This window comes from Amblyraja radiata, chromosome 20, assembly GCF_010909765.2.
Source record: "Amblyraja radiata isolate CabotCenter1 chromosome 20, sAmbRad1.1.pri, whole genome shotgun sequence".
Taxonomy (NCBI): domain Eukaryota; kingdom Metazoa; phylum Chordata; class Chondrichthyes; order Rajiformes; family Rajidae; genus Amblyraja; species Amblyraja radiata.
Window position 1 is genome coordinate 31,949,243 of NC_045975.1, and position 20,643 is coordinate 31,969,885.

The 20,643-nt window shown below is 39.7% G+C and overlaps 1 protein-coding gene across 2 annotated transcripts in view; it reads left to right on the plus strand.

Annotated features, from left to right (window-relative positions):
• Positions 1-20,643, plus strand: part of ambra1 (autophagy and beclin 1 regulator 1) — a 325,084-nt gene that overhangs the window by 176,763 nt on the left and 127,678 nt on the right. For both annotated transcript variants that reach the window (XM_033039200.1, XM_033039201.1), the window contains one exon: positions 16,110-16,220. In XM_033039200.1, coding sequence (XP_032895091.1) covers positions 16,110-16,220 — 111 coding nt within the window. The remainder of the gene's footprint in view (positions 1-16,109; positions 16,221-20,643) is intronic.

Genomic DNA, 20,643 nt, shown 5'->3' on the forward strand with positions numbered 1-20,643 from the left:
GATTTAAGACTGCTATCAAAATGATTTTTTTTAATGCTGACTTATGATATAGGAAGCCATTTGCTTTTTGCTTCCCGTAAGCTTTGGCTAGCCTTACTGGCAGCTACTGGGAAAGAATTGCAATGGACTCTAAAAAATATACTTTCCTCTATCTGCTGGCAGGCTTTTGATATACGCTTTCATGTGGCAGTGCACAAAATGTACAAAGCTGCATAGGGATATTCTGCTCCAGGCAGCGGCATAAGATGTATTTAAAGTATCATAGTGCTTTCGCATCCTGAAGCTTGTGAATAAAACAGTTTAAATTGTTGCCTGGTTAGATTTGTGATGCAATATATTGCTAATCAGATGTGCTGTGATGAAATATCTACTACAATGTACCAAAGAGTACAATTTATAGGAAATACTAAGGAAGCAAAATCAGGCAAAGCCATAATTCATACTAAAGTACTGAGCCATCAACCTGATAAATTCATGTTTAACAGCTGAATCAGTGAAAATGGATTTTTGATCTCTTTTTATAAATGGTCTGTAATAGCACAGTGTCTTCGTAACTGACTTTCAATTGCATTGCCTTCTTTTCGTCTAACATGGAATTCATGGTAGTATCACATCAATTGAAGATTGGCCATTAGAGGGATTTAAGGTTAGGCTGCAGTTTGCACTTAATACCGACAGCAAAATGTCCTTACGAAGGGAGAAATTGAGAGAAAGCTTTGAGCAACAAAATCAGACAAGATGTCAATCAGACGATGGATGGTGAAGTCTGAGGAATAGGTTTTGCAAGAAGTGAAAGATAATATAGTTATTCCAAAGAGACACATTGCTATAAACAATGATTATTCATAAATGAAAGAGGGTGGGAGAAACGCAACATGCACATTTCCGGCTGTAAACGCTGATGCACATGAAGATGATGAGGATCCCATTGAGAGCCATGAACAAGGGAACGATTGACAGTGAGGTACTCGGGACCCTGACTCTGTCCTTGACATTAATGCCCGTTACTCCACCCATAGTACACTGTCTGCTCCAGTCTTGCTGCCACCCCTGACTGTCAATGAGTTGACAATGCCAAGTGCCAACGGAAATTTAAAATGCCTTGGGAATAGACAGTATCACTGTGGGTGCAGCACTGGAACGGCAGACTAGATTTTTGTGCTTAAGTTTCTTGTGAAGTACTTAAGTCTGACAATTTCAGGCTCTGAGGCAAGAGTATTGTCTGCTGATTCATAGCTAGAACATAAAGGAGTGTGATTTAATGATTGGACTGGAAGAAGTACCGGGAAAAGAATGAGAGAGAACAATCATTCTTCACAAAGCTTGAGGTATCATTGACAGAGGGTAATGCAATATTGCCAAGGTGCATGTTACTAGATAGCATACTATAGTATTCAATTACATCAGGGTTTGTTAGTTTCTATTTTGTGGTTAGCATATTAATTTTACACATCTTTCACTACTCCTTCAGCCACGTTATAAATCTTGAGTGATGGGAGATGGAGATCATAACTGTTTTTGCATGCTTATGTTTGGTGTTGAAATATCTCCGAGCAGAGGACTGTAGGCCCCTGCCAGAAGCAATGCATTTCTTGAAGTGGATTGCAAAGTCTGAGATTTGTTAGTCATCTTCTTTGACTAATTTAGGATATATTGGCATTGGTTGTCAGATTATATTTATCCACTCCCCATCCAACCAATCAAAACAACTGGTTTAAAAACAGCAAGAGGATTTGAAGTAAGTTTATAGCTACAATTTAAACTGTACTTGATTAAAGCTATAATAGGAACAACTTCACAAACAATTTTGATTGCACTGTAATTAAATTCAAATGTACTTTATTAATCAGAAACAATTTTTTTTAAATCTGCATCGGCTCAGGTTTGAATTTTTAAGCAACCACTCAGGATTGAGAATGACTTGCATACTTTGTGGGCCCTGAGGCAGCTAATGGAGGCACTGTAGGAACTGTTGATGTGGAAGGAAGTGGACATAGAAACATAGAAACATAGAAACATAGAAAGTAGGTGCGAGAGCAGACCACCAGGTCCGTCGAGCCCGCACCGCCATTCGCTCATGGCTGAACACTAAACAGACACACTTACCCACAAACAGTAGACACAAGACACAGAACACAAGACACTACCCTCCCCTTTATACCGCTATCACCCCTCTCCACCCCAAGAACCTCGTGATCTCCTGGGGGAGGCAAAAAAACGGATAAAAACCCAGGTCCAATTCGGGGAAAAAATCCGGGAAATTCCTCTCCGACCCCAATCCAGGCGATCGACACTTGTCCAGGAGATCACTCAGGTCTTACTATACTATACGACTGTGCACTCCTAATATATGGCCTCCAGGTTCTCATGCCATCCCGACTGTTCCCTCTCCTTTATGAGCCTCAAGTTCTCAGCAGTTGGTGGCAATGTTGCCACTTGAAGGAAGCGTTAAGTACATCTTTGAATCTTGTTCTCTCTTCAGCATGTAATCTTCTTCCATGACAGAACGTGGACTAGAGCATCTATATATAGATCTGGTATCAGGCATACAATTGACATGACCTACCCAACCCAGTATACCAAGAGTAGCCAGGGCTTCAATGCTGGGTGTTTTTAGCTAAGTGGAGGACATTGGCATTGGACTGTTTATCCTTGCCATGAACTTGGAAGATTTTGTGAAGTCATAGAGGTCACAGAGTCATGCAGCACAGAAACAGGCCTTTCGGCTCATGCCGACCGAGATAACCCATTTGACCCATATCCCCTTAAATCTTTGCTCTCCTTGTGTCTTTTACATGTTGTTAATGAACAATGGTAGTTGGTAATAATTTTGTTGTACTTTGAGATACTTGTGGTAGATAGACATGATCTCAAAAGTATATATGGGAGAACCACTGAAGTCCAAGAGACCATAAGTTTTATTCCAAGACTCTGGTCTTGACCTTCAAATGCACCATACCCTCAATCAATCCAAGTCCGTGATAGCACTTTGAAGGCAGTCGTGCACTTTCGCCATTGAAATCTGCCTTTTGTTGAGGGATGGCTCCCGAATGTGGGATGTGGTCCACATTTTCCAGCATCTCAGTGTCAGAGGCAGCCTGGTTCAGCAGGCCCGCCATACATTTATGTTAATTCTTTACTGTCCATGTTACAGTCAGTCACCTTGTTATACTGTATCTGCAACTTGAACAAATGGATATCACATTTCAGCACAATTATAAAAACTCATGGCACAATAACAAAATAGCAACACTGGAAGTGGTTTATTTCGCTCTAAAGTTCTATTTTGTGATTCGTAAGTTGTGAACTAGTGCCAGAAATATCATTAGTCCAAATTTATTGTGAAATTTAAAAGTCAAATAAGAAACCTTTCTCTTATGACAGTTGTAAATTAACAATAACCTTTTGGTCTGTTTGCAAACCTGTATTTATTGTGGGCTGAAAATCAGATAACTGCAGTTCAGGATGTGTGCTGCTTCTAAAATAACTTCATATACAGCTTTTAAGTATAACTCCTATAACAGACACTGTATGTGATGGCTGCAGGACTTTTTGGCCTGCTGTTTATATTGACCAAATCAAGTTCATGAATTTTACCAGGATGGAAAAAAGCCTTTATATAATGATGGGAAAAAAACTTTATACATGATAATATCAGATGATGTAGAAAATCTGTTTATCTGAGGTTGCATAGGCTGAATATTTCCATAGGGGAAAACATGTCACCCCAAAATCCTTTTACTGCTGCACCTCAATTTCCTTTAAAAATGTCATTTTGGCTTCAGCATTTGATTATCTGTTTATCCCAATTTTATTACGTTAAAAGTTGATTTTCTTAGTATCTGTCTTGTTTTGGAATAGTCAGGATTATGAAAGCAAGTGAGATATTTGATTAAATGCAGACTGTTTGTCATTTATGCAGGTACATAGTTCCTTTTCAGTGGTGTCACAGGTAGATAGGGTAGTCAAGAAGGCTTTCGGCACATTGGCCATTATCAATCAGAGTTTTGAGTAGAGAAGTTGGAAGGTCATGTTACAGTTGTACAAGACATTAGTGAGGCCACATTTTAAGTATTGTGTTCAGTTTTGGTCACTCTGTTATATGAAAGATGTTGCTGAGCTGTAAAGGGTGCAGAGAAGATTTACAAGGACGTTGCCAGGACTCAAAGGCCTGAGCTATAGGGAGAGGTTGTGCAGGCTGAGACTTTATTCCTTGGAGCGCAGGAAGATCTTATAGAGGTGTAAGTTCATTAGAGGAATGGGGTAAATGCACATTTTACCCAGAGTGGGGGAATCAAGAACCAGTGGAAATTGGTTTGTGAGGGGGAAAGATTTAAAAGAAACCAGCGGGGGAACATATTTTTACACAGAGGGTGGTAGGTATATGGAACGAGCTCCCAGAAGAGGTAGTTGAGAAAAAAACATTTACCTGGTACATGGGTAGGATAGGTTTAAAAGGCAGATGGGCATGTTGGTCAGTGTGGGTAAGTTGGGCCGAAGGGCTGTTTCCACCCTGTATGTCTCTTGTGTCAATAGATCTATCTTCTCTGGAAGATGTTAGTAATATGAATGGTGAGAGGCAGGTTGTGGACCCGTAATGACGCTACTAAACATTTACACTCTCTGGCATGTCTTTGTGTGATGAGCCATCTCTTGAACTTACAATGGTGCCAGTGTCTGATTTCAGTATTGTTGACTTCCGAAGCCGACCTTTTGGGCCAGTATCTCGAAGCCATGACCTCTGTTGGTCAGATAATCCAGCAGGACTCTGGAACCAAGAGTACCAGAAAATCGGCGGTGGACCTGTATATGCCATCTTCTTTCCATTCATCAGTTTCCAGTATCTTGTGAGACCTCAATGAGAGAACTTGCAGAAAATAAAATTTGTTTTTGTTTGGTTTAGAGATAGTGCGGAAACAGGCCCTTTGGACCACCGGGATCGCGCCAACAAGCGACCCCCACACATTAACATTATCCTACACCCACTAGGGACATTTTTACATTTACCAATTAACCTACAAACCTGTACGTCTTCGGAGTGTGGGCGGAATCCGAAGATCTCGGAAAAAACCCACACAAGTCACGGGGAGAATGTACAACCTCCGTACAGACAGCACCTGTAGTCGGGATCGAGCCTGGGTCTCCGGAGCTGCATTCGCTGTGAGGCAGCAACTCTACTGCTGCGCTACCATGCCACCCAAGATTGTACCCGCATCAGATAGATTTAAGAAATTCTGTGAATACCTTCAGTAATACTTGAAGGTCAAAACACAATTGGTGACACATCGTGTTAATACGATGTTAATAGAGACATTTAACAAGCGAAATGGAATGGAAAAAGACAAATTGCTTGAAATGTTTTGTTTCCTGTCCTGAAGTAGTTCATACTTTAGTTAATAGATTTTTTTCACCGAATTTCAAAATCCGGATTACAAAACATGGGGGGGATTGTCCTCCACCTCTCAAAACATGGGAGGGGCGTGTCCCACCGTCTCCCTCGGGATTTCCACCCATGTCTTTGCACATGGAAGTCGCAGTGAACTGTGTAGATCCAGATTTGTGACTGCAGCAGTTTTCTCTGCAGAACCTGATATAATACGGTGAGCATAGAAATAAATGATCAAACAATACCTGTTCTTTCCTCTTCTTCTACCCCTCCATCAAAAAAAACATTGTGTTTTCACATTTTCCAATGTGTGGCACATAAATGTTGGATAAGCTGGTGTATTCTGTTCAAATTATGTATTGACATCCTTGTGGCAATGACTTTTTAGATTAATTATTTATTTATGAGTTGTTTTGCAGCTTGCTGGGAGTTCCTGAAGGATAATCTACAGAAATGTGATGAAGTCAGGTTATGTCAGCCAATATAAGGAATATTGATGTGTGCTAACACTTTAATTAGATTTTAGTGCTCCGACAACTAAGCCTTGTTGAATTACTAGTGTTAGAAAGAAATATGTATGAATATCATTTTGCAAGATTATTAATGGAAGATTTGAAAATTCTATTATGTTTGCAATAGCAATGTTCTCAAATACTGTTAATCAAATGATTTGCAAAATGTGTAATAGTTTCACATTTGCAATAGCAGAAAGATAATAGAGCCAGTTTTCAAAATTGCTATTCTTTATCCCAATCCATTACTGGTGGATAAGAAGATGAGTATAGAAAACTATGCTTCTCTAGTAATAGGAATTAACCGGGTGCTGTTGGGAGAGGGTTGTGGTGATATGACGAGATGCAGGTGACTGAGATTTGCAATTATGCCAATTTTCCAACATATTACAGGTATTCGAGTGGATTTTTCTACTATTCCATTCTTTTTGCATACCAGTGTGCATATACTGCATTCTTCCACTGGCATTAAGTAGTTTAACTATAAGCTACCATCAAATAGGAATGAAAGATGGGAAGGGGCAAGGGTGAGGGGGAAAAAAACATGAGATTGACCATGAAAATGTACTGTGTGAAGCTGGAATGGAAAAAGACAAATTGCTTGAAATGTTTTGTTTCCTGTCCTGAAGTAGTTCATACTTTAGTTAAATTAGTGATAGTGATTGTGTAGTTTGGCCTTGAGTTGTGGTAGACTCCGTGTAAATGATGTCCACTGGTCATATACATTGGATAGGAGGTGCTGATGTAGGAAAGGAGGGCTTAAAGGGCAGTGCCTCAGGGTTCGATGCTGGGTCCGTTACTATCTGTCATCTACATCAATGAGAACATACAGGGCAAGATTAGCAAGTTTGCTGATGATACAAAAGTTAGTGGTTTTGCAGATAGTGAAGATGGTTGTGAACGATTGCAGCAGGATCTGGATCGATTGGCCAGGTGGGCGGAGGAATGGTTGATGGAATTTAATACAGAGAAGTGTGAGATGTTGCATTTTGGGACGTCTAACAAGGCCAGGACCTACACAGTAAATGGGTAGTGTTGCAGAACAGAGGGATCTAGGATTTCAGGTGCAAGGTTCCTTGAAAGTTGAGGTGCAGGTAGATAAGGTGGTCAAAAAGGCTTTTGGCACTTTAGCCTTCATCAGTCAGAGTATTGAGTATAGAACTTGGGAGGCCATGTTGCAGTTGTATAAGACATTGGTGAGACCGCATTTAGAATATTGTGTTCACTTCTGGGCACCATGTTATAGGAAAGATATTGTCAAGCTTGAAAGGGATCTAAAAAAGATTTACGACGATGTTGCCAGGACTAGAGGGTGTGAGCTATAGGGAGAGGTTGTGTAGGCTGGGCCTCTATTCCATGGAGCGCAGGAGGATGAGGGGAGACCTTATAGAGGTGTATAAAATCATGAGAGGAATAGGGTAGATGCACACTTTTGCCCAGAATAGGGGAATCGAGGACCAGAGGACATAGGTTCAAGGTGAAGGGGAAACGATTTAATAGGTATCCGAGGGGTAACTTTTTCACACAAATGGTGGTTGGTGTATAGAACAAGCTGCCTGAGGAGGTAGTTGAGGCTGGGACTATCCCATTGTTTAAGAAACAGACAGGTGCATGGATAGGACAGGTTTGGAGGGATATGGACCAAGCGCAGCCAGGTGGGACTAATGTAGCTGGGACATTGTTGGCCGGTGTGGGTGAGTTGGGCCGAAGGGCCTGTTTCCCACACTGTATCACTCTGTGATTCTCTATGTCTCTATAACTGCTTTCTGCGCAAACAAAAAAATCAAAATATAAAATTACTATTAGAATTAACGGTGATTTTTAATTCTGGATGTTATTGTCTTCATGTGAACATTGTTTTCCTGGTGGAATGGACATTTCTATTTTTATACTTAGTTCAAATGTAAATGATCCCAGATTGATGCACAATATCCCAGATAGATGTACAAGGATGGTCCCATTAATGCGTTGCCTTGTGTTCCAGAGCTTCTGTGTGACAGGAGATGTGGACACAATTTGGTGTATAGGTTTCCTGGGCCACTTATCAACACAGTGGGGAGGCGGACAAGCTATGTCACACAAGGCGACTCAATTCACTGCTGAAACAAATCAGTTTGCTTAAATGATGTTTTTCTAGATCCTTGTGCAAATGTTCATTGTCAGAGGAAGAGCAAATCTGCCTTCATATTAAAGATCCTCTTGCGATGGCAAACAAGACAAAGAAACAGAAAAGACACAATTGATTTCTGTATGAATAGTATGAATAGAATGCCATTAATTTCAGAGATAAAGGCATTTGCATGAAAACAGTTTCATGCCCTTGGACTTTGTGCCCACACACATCATTATTATTTCTTTTACTTTATTCATTTTGCTGATGAGTGTTAAATTTCAACTCCTCAGAGAAAATTATTTTACTTATTTATATTTCATACCTATTTACATCCTCAAGTCTGTTAAAGGGGAAGTAGTAGCCAGTTTAGACCGGGATGTTACTGCACCATTCTGTCTAAGCTGCCATCACAATCTAGCACACAAAGAAAGTTGCGACATGTACAAATAACTTTGGTTCAGAGATCTTGCACACAGGTGATATACCAGGCAACTATGTATTTACATACACTCCTGCAATGACTGGCTTTCAAATGTGATTCATGGTTGTGAAGTACTTTGGGACATATGGAAGGCTCAGCACATCTTTCATCGACTATTATTCCAGAACTGGAATCCCACATGTTAAATCTATTTTATTCATTTTAGAGTTCATATGTATGCTCCTCATTCTCCTTACAGTGGAGCAGACGATTCGGGTACAAAACTTAATAATGGTCACAGCAAAATTAGACTGTTCAGTGTAAATCATAGTATGCTGCAGAACAGGTGGATCCCATTCAATTCATTAGTGGATCCCATTCAATTCATTAGTGGAGACCATTTAATTAAATCATCACTGTGCTTATTGCTTTAGATCTGTAATTATTTTCCTTTCTAGAATATAATTCTCACTCAAATGTTGCTATTGGGTCCGTTTCCACTTCCCCGAGGTAGGGTATTTGAGAGGACTAAACCTCTTGTGTATATATAAAACTTAAATCTCCTGATGAAATCTCTAGTTTTTACCAACGTGTTCAAATCTTTTTCTCCTGCTCACTGACTCCTGGCACAGAAAATAGTTTTCTCCCAGTTGCATTATGGCTTTGAACACTATCAAATCTACTCCTCGTGTATTCTGCTTGAAGATGGAACAACCCTAGTTTCTCCAGAACCTCCATGTGACTAATCTCTCCTATCCCTGATAGCTTACTAACAAATCTAGATTTTTTTTTTCCCTCTCCAATTCCTGACTTTCTTCCTAAAGTGTCGAGCACAGATTTATGTGTAATTTTTTAGTAGATTCTTAACAAGCGTACCTCAACAACGATCTACAATGGACTTTGCACCACGGACTGTCTATTTGCAATTACTATCTACTTGCGCCACGTACTTTGGTTTACACGATAATATTCTGGATATCTATTACTACTTATAATTTATTGCATTGATTTGTTGTGTTAGCGGCAGCAAGTTAAGAATTTCATTAATCCGTTCCTGGTGCATCTGACAATTAAACAGTCTTGACTTCATAAATTACATGACGTACTTTTCTTGTTGAATGTAACATTAAATAGTTATTTAAAAGGTGTCACTCCACAAAACTGAGTAGAATCATGGTCAATTTACATTGTGGACCTTCAGCTTTAATGCTGTTTTAAGTGGACTTAAAAAGTAGGTTCCTATGCTGGTTGACCAATTTAGAAAATGGTCACTGATGACATTGTTACAAGAAAGTAGGCCAGTCTTCACACAGAAATTTCCTGATGAAATCTCTAGTTTTTACCAACGTGTTGAGATCTTTTTCTCCTGCTTACTGACTCCTGGCACAGAAAATAGTTTTCTCCCAGTTGCATTATGGCTTTGAAGACTATCAAATCTACTCTTCATATATTCTGCTTGAAGATGGAACAACCCTAGTTTCTCCAGAACCTCCATGTGACTAATTTCTCCTATCCCTGATAGCTTTCTAACAAATTTTGATTTTTTTTTTTTGTGAAAAGAAAGAAAGAAAGAACTGCAGATGCTGGTTTCAATCAAAGGTAGACACAAAATGCTGGAGTAACTCAGCGGGTAAGGCAGCATCTCTGGAGAGAAGGAATGGGCGATGTTTCGGGTCGAGACCCTTCTTCAGACTGATGTCAGTGGAGGGGGCGGGACAAAGATAGAATGTAGGCAGACACAGTAAGACTAGTGGGAGAACTGGGAAGGGGATGGAGAGAGAAAGCAAAGGCTATCTGAAGTTAGAGGTCAGTGTTCATACCGCTGGGGTGTAAACTACCCAAGCGAAATATGAGGTGCTGTTCCTCCAATTTGACTCAAGCAATTTGATCCTCTTCTTTTAAATGCGCAAAATAAATGTAGGTTTTTGGCCACAGTTATTCCCCCACCCGTCATTATAATATAGAATTCCAAATACTTTTAAATTATTGTTTTAGTAGTTGACTAACTCACCAATAATAAACAGCCAAATTGTGCAAAATTATATAATTGCAAATAATTGACAGTTAACTCAAACTGACGCATGCAAAACATTTTGAACTTCATGAAACTATGTGCCATTAAATATCATGTAAACTTTCACTGTGGCAAATATTTGTTTCCTTTACTCACCTTAAGAGTACTTATGCTGTTTGCACAAGATAATAGTTGAGATTTCACTCCATGAATCTTTACCGCTTAAATACAGAAATAACTTCTGTCCATTAGTTAGTAGAGATCAAAGGATAGTCTGCATTTTATTCCATGAGTTTAACAATGTTAATGCACCAGTAGTTTACACCAGCACTTACAGACTTACTGAATTCATTTACTTTGTGATAAATAAAGGAAGAGATGATACTTTATATTTATTCATCTGATTTTCTGCTTTGATCTTCCATACATAAAGGATACTTTTCCAATGAATTCTTTGTGCTCTTACGTGTTGGCTTTTTCAAAGATTACTGAAAAGGAAGAGTGGTTTGCGTTTAATTGTTAACTCTTATCAGTAATATCCATGTGCCCGTACTTTTGGGGTTTAATAATGTGCTTTCAACTCCTCCCATCCTTTCACATATGCCATAATCCTAGTATTCTCAGCAGGCATTTTTTTTGGTTTGCTCCAAGCCCTAGTTTGTAAATTTGAGAATATAACCTGGATCGATAACTATATGAAGTGATGTACAAGTGTTATATTATTGAAATAACACTCTTTAAGATGAGGCATTAAACTTTGCTCCCTTCTGTTGAATATTCAAGATCCCATCACACTTCCACTTCCACTTACTTTTACCCTTTCACCTGGATTCCTTTACTCCTTTGGTGACAATTGCATGCACTCAATGCAATCTCGAACCAGTGCCAGTCGGTGCATCCCAGGTAACTGTCCTCCCACACAACTCTTATCTAGCATGCAGAACAGCACTAAGTACAGTGTTCAAAACTTGCAACAAGCTCTCACTATGATGCAGAGATGGGAATGAGGGATGGAATTCAGGTGTCATGACCAATATTTATCCTTCAACCAACACTATAAAAACAGTTGTATTTGATTGTTTATTGCCGTTAGTTTAGAGATACAGTGTGGAAACATGCCCTTCACCCCCACCCCCAAGTCACTCTAGGGAGAAATTACACATACACCAAGCCAATTAGTCTACAAACCTGTACGTCTTTGAAGTGTGGGAGGACAAGGAAGATCTCAGAGAAAATCCAGGCGGTCATGGGGAGAACGTACACACTCTGTACAGACAGCACCCGTAGTCAGGATCGAACCCGGGTCTCCGGCGCTGTAAGGCAGCAACCTTACTGCTGCACCACCATGCCACTCCATGCCACCCCAAACTTGTAATCATGACAAAAATTTACATTAAAATATGCTGTTTTTTTTAAGGATAAAGTATTCAAACTAATTCTCTTTCTTACTTTATGATACTATGGCAGTAGTGTTTGTCACCAACTCTTCATTTCATTGCAATAGTTGTTGGTGAAGCCTTTTTGTGTGGAGATGAAAAATACTCAGTGTTTCCATAGAGCAGCGCTCTGGTTTCCCTTAAGCAAATGGGTATTGGAACTGTGAGATTTAGTTAGTAGAGATCAAAGGATGGTCCGCATTTTATTCAATGAGTTTAACAATGTTAATGCACCAGTAGTTTTCACCAGCACTTACAGACTTACTGAATTCATTTACTTTGTGATAAATAAAGGAAGAGATGATGCTTTATATTTATTCATCTGATTTTCTGCTTTGATCTTCCATACATAAATGATACTTTTCCAATGAATTCTTTGTTCCCTTGTTGGCTTTTTCAAAGATTACTGAAAAGGAAGAGTGGTTTGCGTCTTCCAATGCTATTATGTCGCACGTTTATGTCCTTTTTAATTGTTAACTCATCAGTAATATCCATGTGCCCGTACTTTTGGGGTTTAATAATGTGCTTTCAACTCCTCCCATCCTTTCACATATGCCATAACCCTAGTATTCTAAGCAGGCATTTTTTTGGTTTGCTTCAAGCCCTAGTTTGTAAATTTGAGAATATAACCTGGAACGACAACTATATGAAGTGATGTACAAGTGTTATATTATTGAAATAACACTCTTTAAGATGAGGCATTAAACTTTGCTCCCTTCTGTTGAATATTCAAGATCCCATCACACTTGCTTTTTCCACTTCCATTTACTTTACCCTTTCACCTGGATTCCTTTACTCCTTTGGTGACAACTGCATGCACTCAATGCAATCTCGAACCATTGTCAGTCGGTGCATCCCAGGTAATTGTCCTCCCACACAACTCTTATCTAGCATGCAGAACAGCACTAGTTACAGCATTCAAACCTTTCAACAAGCTCTCACTATGATGCAGAGATGGGAATGAGGGATGGAATTCACGTGTCATGGCCAATATTTATCCTTCAACCAACACTATAAAAACAGGTGTATTTGATTGTTTATTGCCGTTAGTTTAGAGATACAGTGTGGAAATAGGCCCTTGGTGCCCCCCCCCCCCCCCCCCAAGTCCACGCCAACCAGCAATCCCCGCACATTAACACAATCCTACACACTCTAGGGAGAATTTACACATACACCAAGCCAATTAACCTACAACCCTGTACGTCATTGGAGTGTGGTAGGACACGGAAGATCTCTGAGAAAACCCAGGCAGTCATGGGGAGAACGTACAAACTCCGTACAGACAGCACCCATAGTCAGGATCGAACCTGGGTCTCCAGCGCTGTAAGGCAGCAACCTTACTGCTGCACCACCGTGCCATCCCCAAACTTGTAATCATGACAAAAATTTACATTAAAATTTGCTGTTTTTTTAAGGATAAAGTATTCAAATTAATCCTCTTTCTTACTTTATGATACTATGGCAGTAGTGTTTATCACCAACTCTTCATTTCATTGCTAATAATTGTTGGTGAAGCCTTTTTGTGGGTGGAGATGATAAATTCTCAGGGTTGCCATAGAGCAGCGCTCTGGTTTCCCTTAAGCAAATGGGTATTGGAACTGTGAGATTTACAGCCTGCTTCAACCATTTAATTCTCCCAGCTGAGAAGGCATAACTGGTTAGAGGAAATTGGAATATAAATTATTGCTGAATAACATGCAGCAATTCTTGGCTTTTGACCCAGATAAATTATTTTGAAAATCTCTACAGCAGTTAAAAGGGAAAAGATATCTAAGTACATTTATCAGCAATCTGTTTCAAGAGAAACTTGGGAGGGAAATAAAATGAAGCCAAAACTGTTTGAAAGGAAAAGAAGTTGGATGCGAAGTGAGGGAAGTATTGATTGTTGATTGAATATTGCAAAATGTTATCAAATTGAATTGTTTTTCTTCAAGTAAGATATGGGAGATTTCATTTTATTTTCCTTTTAGAAACATACCTACCATTTCTAGATCCCCAATCATGCGTATACATGCTGTGCATGAGAATAATTAAATGAACAGAAGTAAATAACTTCCTTTAAAATGGGTCTTAGGATCTAAGGATTCATATGAACATTGGAATTAGAGCAGGATTAGGCTACTTGATTTATTTAAATATGGCCATGGATGATCTGAATATTTCCATTTCGACCTCAAATGTAGTTGTAACTTAATTTTCCATCGGTTTTTGACTCGTCGTACTCTCATGAAAAATGTTGCTGCATCTTTTGTAAATGTGCAATGCCCCATTTTTAAGCATCCAAAAGAATCTTCCAAAAGCTGCCTGCTATACACTGTGCTGCAGAAGACCAGTGTCATTTGAAGAGCCTTTGCAAACCTGGGGTTGCCTTGACCCACCTAAGGATTGTTAAAAAGACATGGTTGAATGGATTCAGATATAACGCAAAGTGCTGGAGTAACTCAGAAGGTTACTCCATGAAGGTAGACGCAAAATGCTGGTGTAACTCAGTGGGACAGGCAGCATCTCTGGAGAGAAGGAATGGATGACGTTTCGGGTCGAGACCCTTCTTCAGACTCAAACCATTCGACCCGAAACGTCACCCATTACTTCTCCCCAGAGATGCTGCCTGTCCCGCTGTGTTACTCCATCATTTTGCGTCCACCTTCGATTTAAACCAGCATCTGCAGTTCTTTCCTGCACGGATTACCCCATGAATTTGTGTTTTGCTCAGGATCCAAGCATCTTCGGCTTCTTATGCTTCATATATAACACAACTGCACTTTAATTTCCCTGATTCATCTAAATCCACCCTGATTGGGAACATGCAAAACTAGCAGGGAAAAATTCCTCCAGTCTATTAAAAAAGTGGTGTTTATTATACTATTAAGCAACATTTGTATGATAACCTGGACACCATTGCTCAGTTTAGATTCCCCCCCCGGGGCCACTTGATTCACAATATAAATACTGATACAATTATGAATAAAAGTTTGTATTCCAGAGTTGAGTTTAGACAACAATCAGGTATTTTTCAGAGTATTTTTTTTGGAGGCTCTTCTGAAGTTTAATGCAATATTCCCCACTGCCTATGATCATATCAAGCATAAGGGGTTGTGGTTAATGGAAATGAATCTTCTTGGGATGGGGCATCACTGCTGAACTCGCTTAGCATTGTTCCCTTGGTTCATATGTGAATGGGCCAGGAAAAGCAGCATTTTAAAAAAAAAAGGGAACTCCCTCCACTTTAATGGGGGGGAAAAATGGGAAAGCAGGATATTTTATAAATGGTGAGAAGTGGTGTTCAGAGGGATCCATGTGTCCTCATAAACAAATCACTGAAAGTTAATGTACTGATATAGCAAGCACTTATGCAGACTGTCACAGGGAGAACATGCAAACTCCACACAGTACTTGAGGTCAGGCTTGAACACGGGTACATTTTTGGTTATTAAGGCAATCAAGGGATGTGGAAACATGGTGCTAAGGTAAAAGAGCACCCATGATCTTTATGAAAGGGAAGGAAATGCATGGGGATATCTTGATTTGGGTATTTATCATCGTTGGTTTTGAGATGGCACTCGGTGGGCCAAATAGTGTGTTTCCACGCTGCATCAAAACTTAAATAAACTAAAATAAACTAAAAGCCTGGCTCTCCCTGTTTAAACTGCACCGTGAGATCATCTTCACAAAGCAGACTACAGCATTTCATGAAATCGGCTGACATCACCTCCTTGACAATAGGCGATGACACCAAGACACAGTGAACAATGGTAGCAGAAATGGAAATCTTTACATAATGCATTCTCTTGTGGTGTGGGTTTCTTTAATTTGCACTTTCCCATTGAAGACTACTTCTTTGAATGCTTCTGCTTACGTTATAATTTTTGATCAATTCAGTAAATTAAAAATGTATAATTATATCAGAACTGAAAAGGAAGTATTTAAACCTGCTGCTTTTTCAGTGCTTGCAGTTTCCAATGGTTCACTCTGGTGAGGTGATCTATTATTCTGTCAAATTGTTTTAGATAATTATTTGGAGTTGCTCATCTTGCAAATGATGCTAATGGTTCTTAAAGCAGTATTAATGCCTGCTCTTGGAAAATACAGATGCGACAGCTACATTTTGAAGCAACGGATCATTTAGCTTTGTGTAACAAGTTTTAAAAAAATCTTTCTATTCAAACAAGCACAATGTAATTGTTGAAGTATTCTTAATCAATTGTTATTCTTATTCTTTCATGGCAGGTGCTGTGATAGGCGATGGGCAGTCTGCAGTGGCCAGTAACATTGCTAATATCACCTATCGCCTCCAGTGGTGGGACTTCACCAAGTTTGACCTTCCAGAGATCAGTAATGGTAAGTGCTTTGGAAAGGTTGTTGGAATGGACAGGTGAGTGTGTCTTTATGTCTAATTGTATGGTGTTCGTTTTGAAACCTCCTCAATCAATCCATTGATTATACATGTTATAGGGAGGTGCATCATATAGAGTTTGGTTATTTTCAAAGACAACTGCTTTCCTTTGAACCTTCACAACAGTTCTGAGTCCTGGTTGAGTTTTGCAGGCAGCCTTCTCTGATGCTTGAAATTGTACTGAAAGAATTTCCTTTTGTCTTTTCCCCCAGAAGAGGAATTGTAGTTCCAATGTTTAAAGAGGTCATCCTTCAGGCCAGTTTTAGATTGCTAAAAGAGTGGTTTTCTAACCTTATAGTGATCCTTGGGGAATGTGATGAGGGCATAGATGTTGAACAGAATTTTTTCCCTGAAGTTGCCATGGCATTTACTGTTAGCCAATGATACTCCATTTGAAGAAACTTTCACTAGAAAAGTGATTGCTATTGAGGCCACAATTCCCTGCATTGCATATGAATCCACTGAAATCTACTTCATTTGACTTATAAGACAGCACGCAACTCAAGCAGAATCCGGAAGCTACTTACAGCAAGCTTTGCATCATTTTGTACAGGAATACTATTTGCAAAGCATAAAGTTAACCTCACGACTGGTCTAACTATTAGTTGAGATTCTTAGAAACGTATTTAAGTCAAATCACTCTGAGCATTTGATGCATGGAATAATTAGCAATTCCCAATGAAGAAAATGCTCAAAAAAATCTCTCTCATAAAAATAGTAACAGGATTTTGGTAGCTGTTGTACGCTCGATACAATTTGACATGAACATTTTTGCATGAAACACTGACAGAAGAGTGAACTTTACTGGATTGAATTATTGAATCCTCTACCTCTGGTTTTAATACAGGAATGAATAGCTTTCAGGAGAGTTTATTTGAACGCAGTTCAGGGGCACATTGCTGCATTGATTGGATTGAAAGGTTCCACTCCGTTGAGATTTCATTTTCATGGAGACCTTTAGTGATAACTGCCTGGATTATTATAATCTTGGAACTCTCACTATTTTTTGTTAATTTAACCTCCGGAGGGATATACAGCATGAATATTTTATGCTCCAATCAACATTCCACTCCACTTCCATTAACAACACTGATTATCCCATCTGATTCTACTTTATATTTGATTTTTGAATATAATAAACATGCATTATTTTGCTGTTGAAATCTGCCAATATGCCATTGATTTCTGTAGGAAAGAACTGCAGATGCTGGTTTAATCGAAGGTAGACACAAAATGCTGGAGTAACTCAGCGGGACAGGCAACATCTCTGGAGAGAAGGAATGGGTGACGTCTCGGGTCGAAAGGTTTGAGTCTGAAGAAGGGTCTTGAACCGAAACGTCACCCATTCATTCTCTCCAGAGATGCTGCCTGTGTTACTCCAGCATTTTGTGCCATTGATTTCTGCCAGGTAAAGCGATTTGGAGTGTGTAGTAAACATGTATATCTTTGCTATGACAGCTTTCTGAAGAGAAAACAATTGCTATAGGAACTAGATTAGATGGTAATAGCAAATGTGCTCCAGTGTACCTTGGCACCATTTAAAGAATAGTCAATATTACTCCAACCTTCTATTTCCATTGCCTGAAAACAATTCAGCAGAATATCATAAAAGTGCCTTGGTCTTCTAAAAATGTATAACTGAAGGAAATATAAAAACAGTGTAGCGGTATGCATACCTTACCACCTCACTTGTGGGATTACTGTTGAAGATGTAATGTGTCTTTTAAACTGAATTGCAGCTGTGTGTACCGTCACTTTTTAATTGAGTTGGTTGATCATGCCAAAAGAGTATTGCAGATTTCTGGTGTTCTTAATCAGAAAGTATTATAGCTTAGAACAAAATTTTGAGCTTCACATTTCTTGTTATAAAACATTGTAATATAGAGTTGATTAATTAAAATGTGATGTTTTATGGTGGAAGTTACAACGTTTCATTATCCTTATCTACTGGAGAATTATAAATCAAGACTGTAGGGTCTCAGCTACTCTCTGCTATTGCAGTGGGAAGGTAAAATATGACATGAAACGTCAAGTGTGTTTTATTGTCATATGGAACAATGTTTTACTGTTGAACTGGAACAGTGACATTTTTACTTCCAGCAGCACAATAAACACAGTCCTCAATAGATACAGTGCCCTCCATAATGTTTGGGACAGGACCCATCATTTATTTATTTACCTCCGTACTCCACAATTTGAGATTTGTAATAGAAAAACATCACATGTGGTTAAAGTTGAAATGTGGTCCACTGAAGGAAATGCGGTGGTGTAAATACAATATTGTCCCTGAAAGAACGCAAACAGTGGTGGTGAATGCATGAATAATACATGCAGTATTTTGAAGTAGCGTTGCCCAAAAAATATTGCTTCCATTTCTTTGTAGTTTTTATTAAGACTGTAGTTTTGTGTGTGGGGAGCATTGATATAAAGTTTAAAGATGATTCAAAACTTTGCAAAGTGTTGGATCATGATGATTGTAATTATAGGTTTCAGGATGATGTTACAAATGGTGGAAAAGCTGGTAGATTTCAGTATACATAAGTACAGAGTGACGGACTTGAAAACAAATATTCTACAATGACAATCTTGTGAATGGCACAATTTTGAAAAGTGTGGAAGAGCAGAGAACCTATGTTTGAATACACATCCTTGGAAGGCAGAGCAATCAAATAAAGCTGTCAGACAGGTACTTGTGTTAGGTAGACAAAAATGCTGGAGAAACTCAGCGGGTAAGGCAGCATCTATGGAGCGAAGGAAATAGGCAACGTTTCGGGTCGATACCCTTCTTCAGACTGATGTGAGGGAGGGCGGGGGGCGGGAGGAAGAAAGGAAGAGGTGGAGCCAGAGGGCTGAGGGAGAGCTGAGAAGGGGAGGAGAAAGTAAGGACTACCTGAAATCAGAGAAGTCAATGTTTATACCGCTGGGGTGCAAACTGCCCAAGCGAAATATGAGGTGCTGCTCCTCCAAATTACGGTGGTCCTCATTCTGGTCATGGAGGAGGCCCAGGACAGAAAAGTCGGATTCGGAATGGGAGGGGGAGTTGAAGTGCTGAGCCACCGGGAGATCAGGTTGGTTATTGCGAACCGAGCCGAGGTGTTCGGTGAAGCGATCGCCAAGCCTATGCTTGGTCCCACCGATGTAGAGCAACTGACATCTAGAGCAGCGGATGCAATAGATGAGGTTGGAGGAGGTGCAGGTGAACCTCTGCCGCACCTGGAAAGACTGCTTGAGTCCTTGAATGGAGTCAAAGGGGGAGGTAAAGCGACAAGTGTAGCATTTCTTGCAGTTGCAAGGGAAAGTGCCCGGAGAGGGGGTGGTTCGGGTGGAAAGGGACGATTTGACCAGGGGGTTACGGAGGGAGCGGTCTTTGCGGAAAACAGACGGGGGAGGAGATGGGAAGATGTGGCAAATAGTGGGATCACGTTGGAGGTGGCGAAAATGTCGGCGGATTATTTGTTGTATGTGACGGCTGGTAGGATGGAAGGTGAGGACAAGGGGGACTCTGCCCTTGTTACGAGTGGGGGGGATGGGGAGTGAGAGCGGAGTCACTTGTGTTACTTGGGTTTCTTAATGGTGAAAGAGAATTTAAAAGCAAAGAAAATTAGAAATTAAATAAATTGTTGGATGGGTTTCATTTGGAGTATTAAGGGGATTCAGAAATCCACAAGGGAAGATGTAAAGCTTAGTGAAAGGATATGATAAGGTTTTATCAGGATGTTAGTTAGCATGAGAATCTAAATTAAAAATGGATCGAATGGAGATTGTAAAGATGGTAGATTTTAATGAAATATAGAGAAATTGAGTCAGAGTAGAACTTGTACAACTCTACAAAGCAAGCTTGTGGGAGTAAATAGTTTCACTGAATTGTTGGGATTGGGATTGCTCCATCTGGAAAATGTGGCAGAATTTAATTCCACAAATAGTTTGTAAGAAAGTTGGAGAAATGTTTGTAGATGTTACAGTTATGTGAGAGTAAATACCACTGCTCTGTCAGAGGTTATGATCACAATGGGTTCAATAATTATCTCTGTTTCCATGAACCCATATATTAGCTGTTGCTGATCAAAGAATTGGTAGATATTATAAGCTAGGAAAGTATATGATCAGGGCCATGGAGAAAGCTGCTTTAGATTAATAGAGAGAGGGTGCAGAAACTGGCCCTTCACCCATTGTCCATGCTGACCATCTAGCACCCATTTTTATACCAATTCTACCCTACCCCACTTTCGTCTCGCCCCTTCTCATTCCCATTAATTGCCCCCAGATTCTACCACCCATCTATGTACTTGGGGCAATTTACAGTGGCCAATTAACCTATCAACCTGCACGTCATTGGGATTTGGGGGGAAACTGGAGCATCCAGTTAAC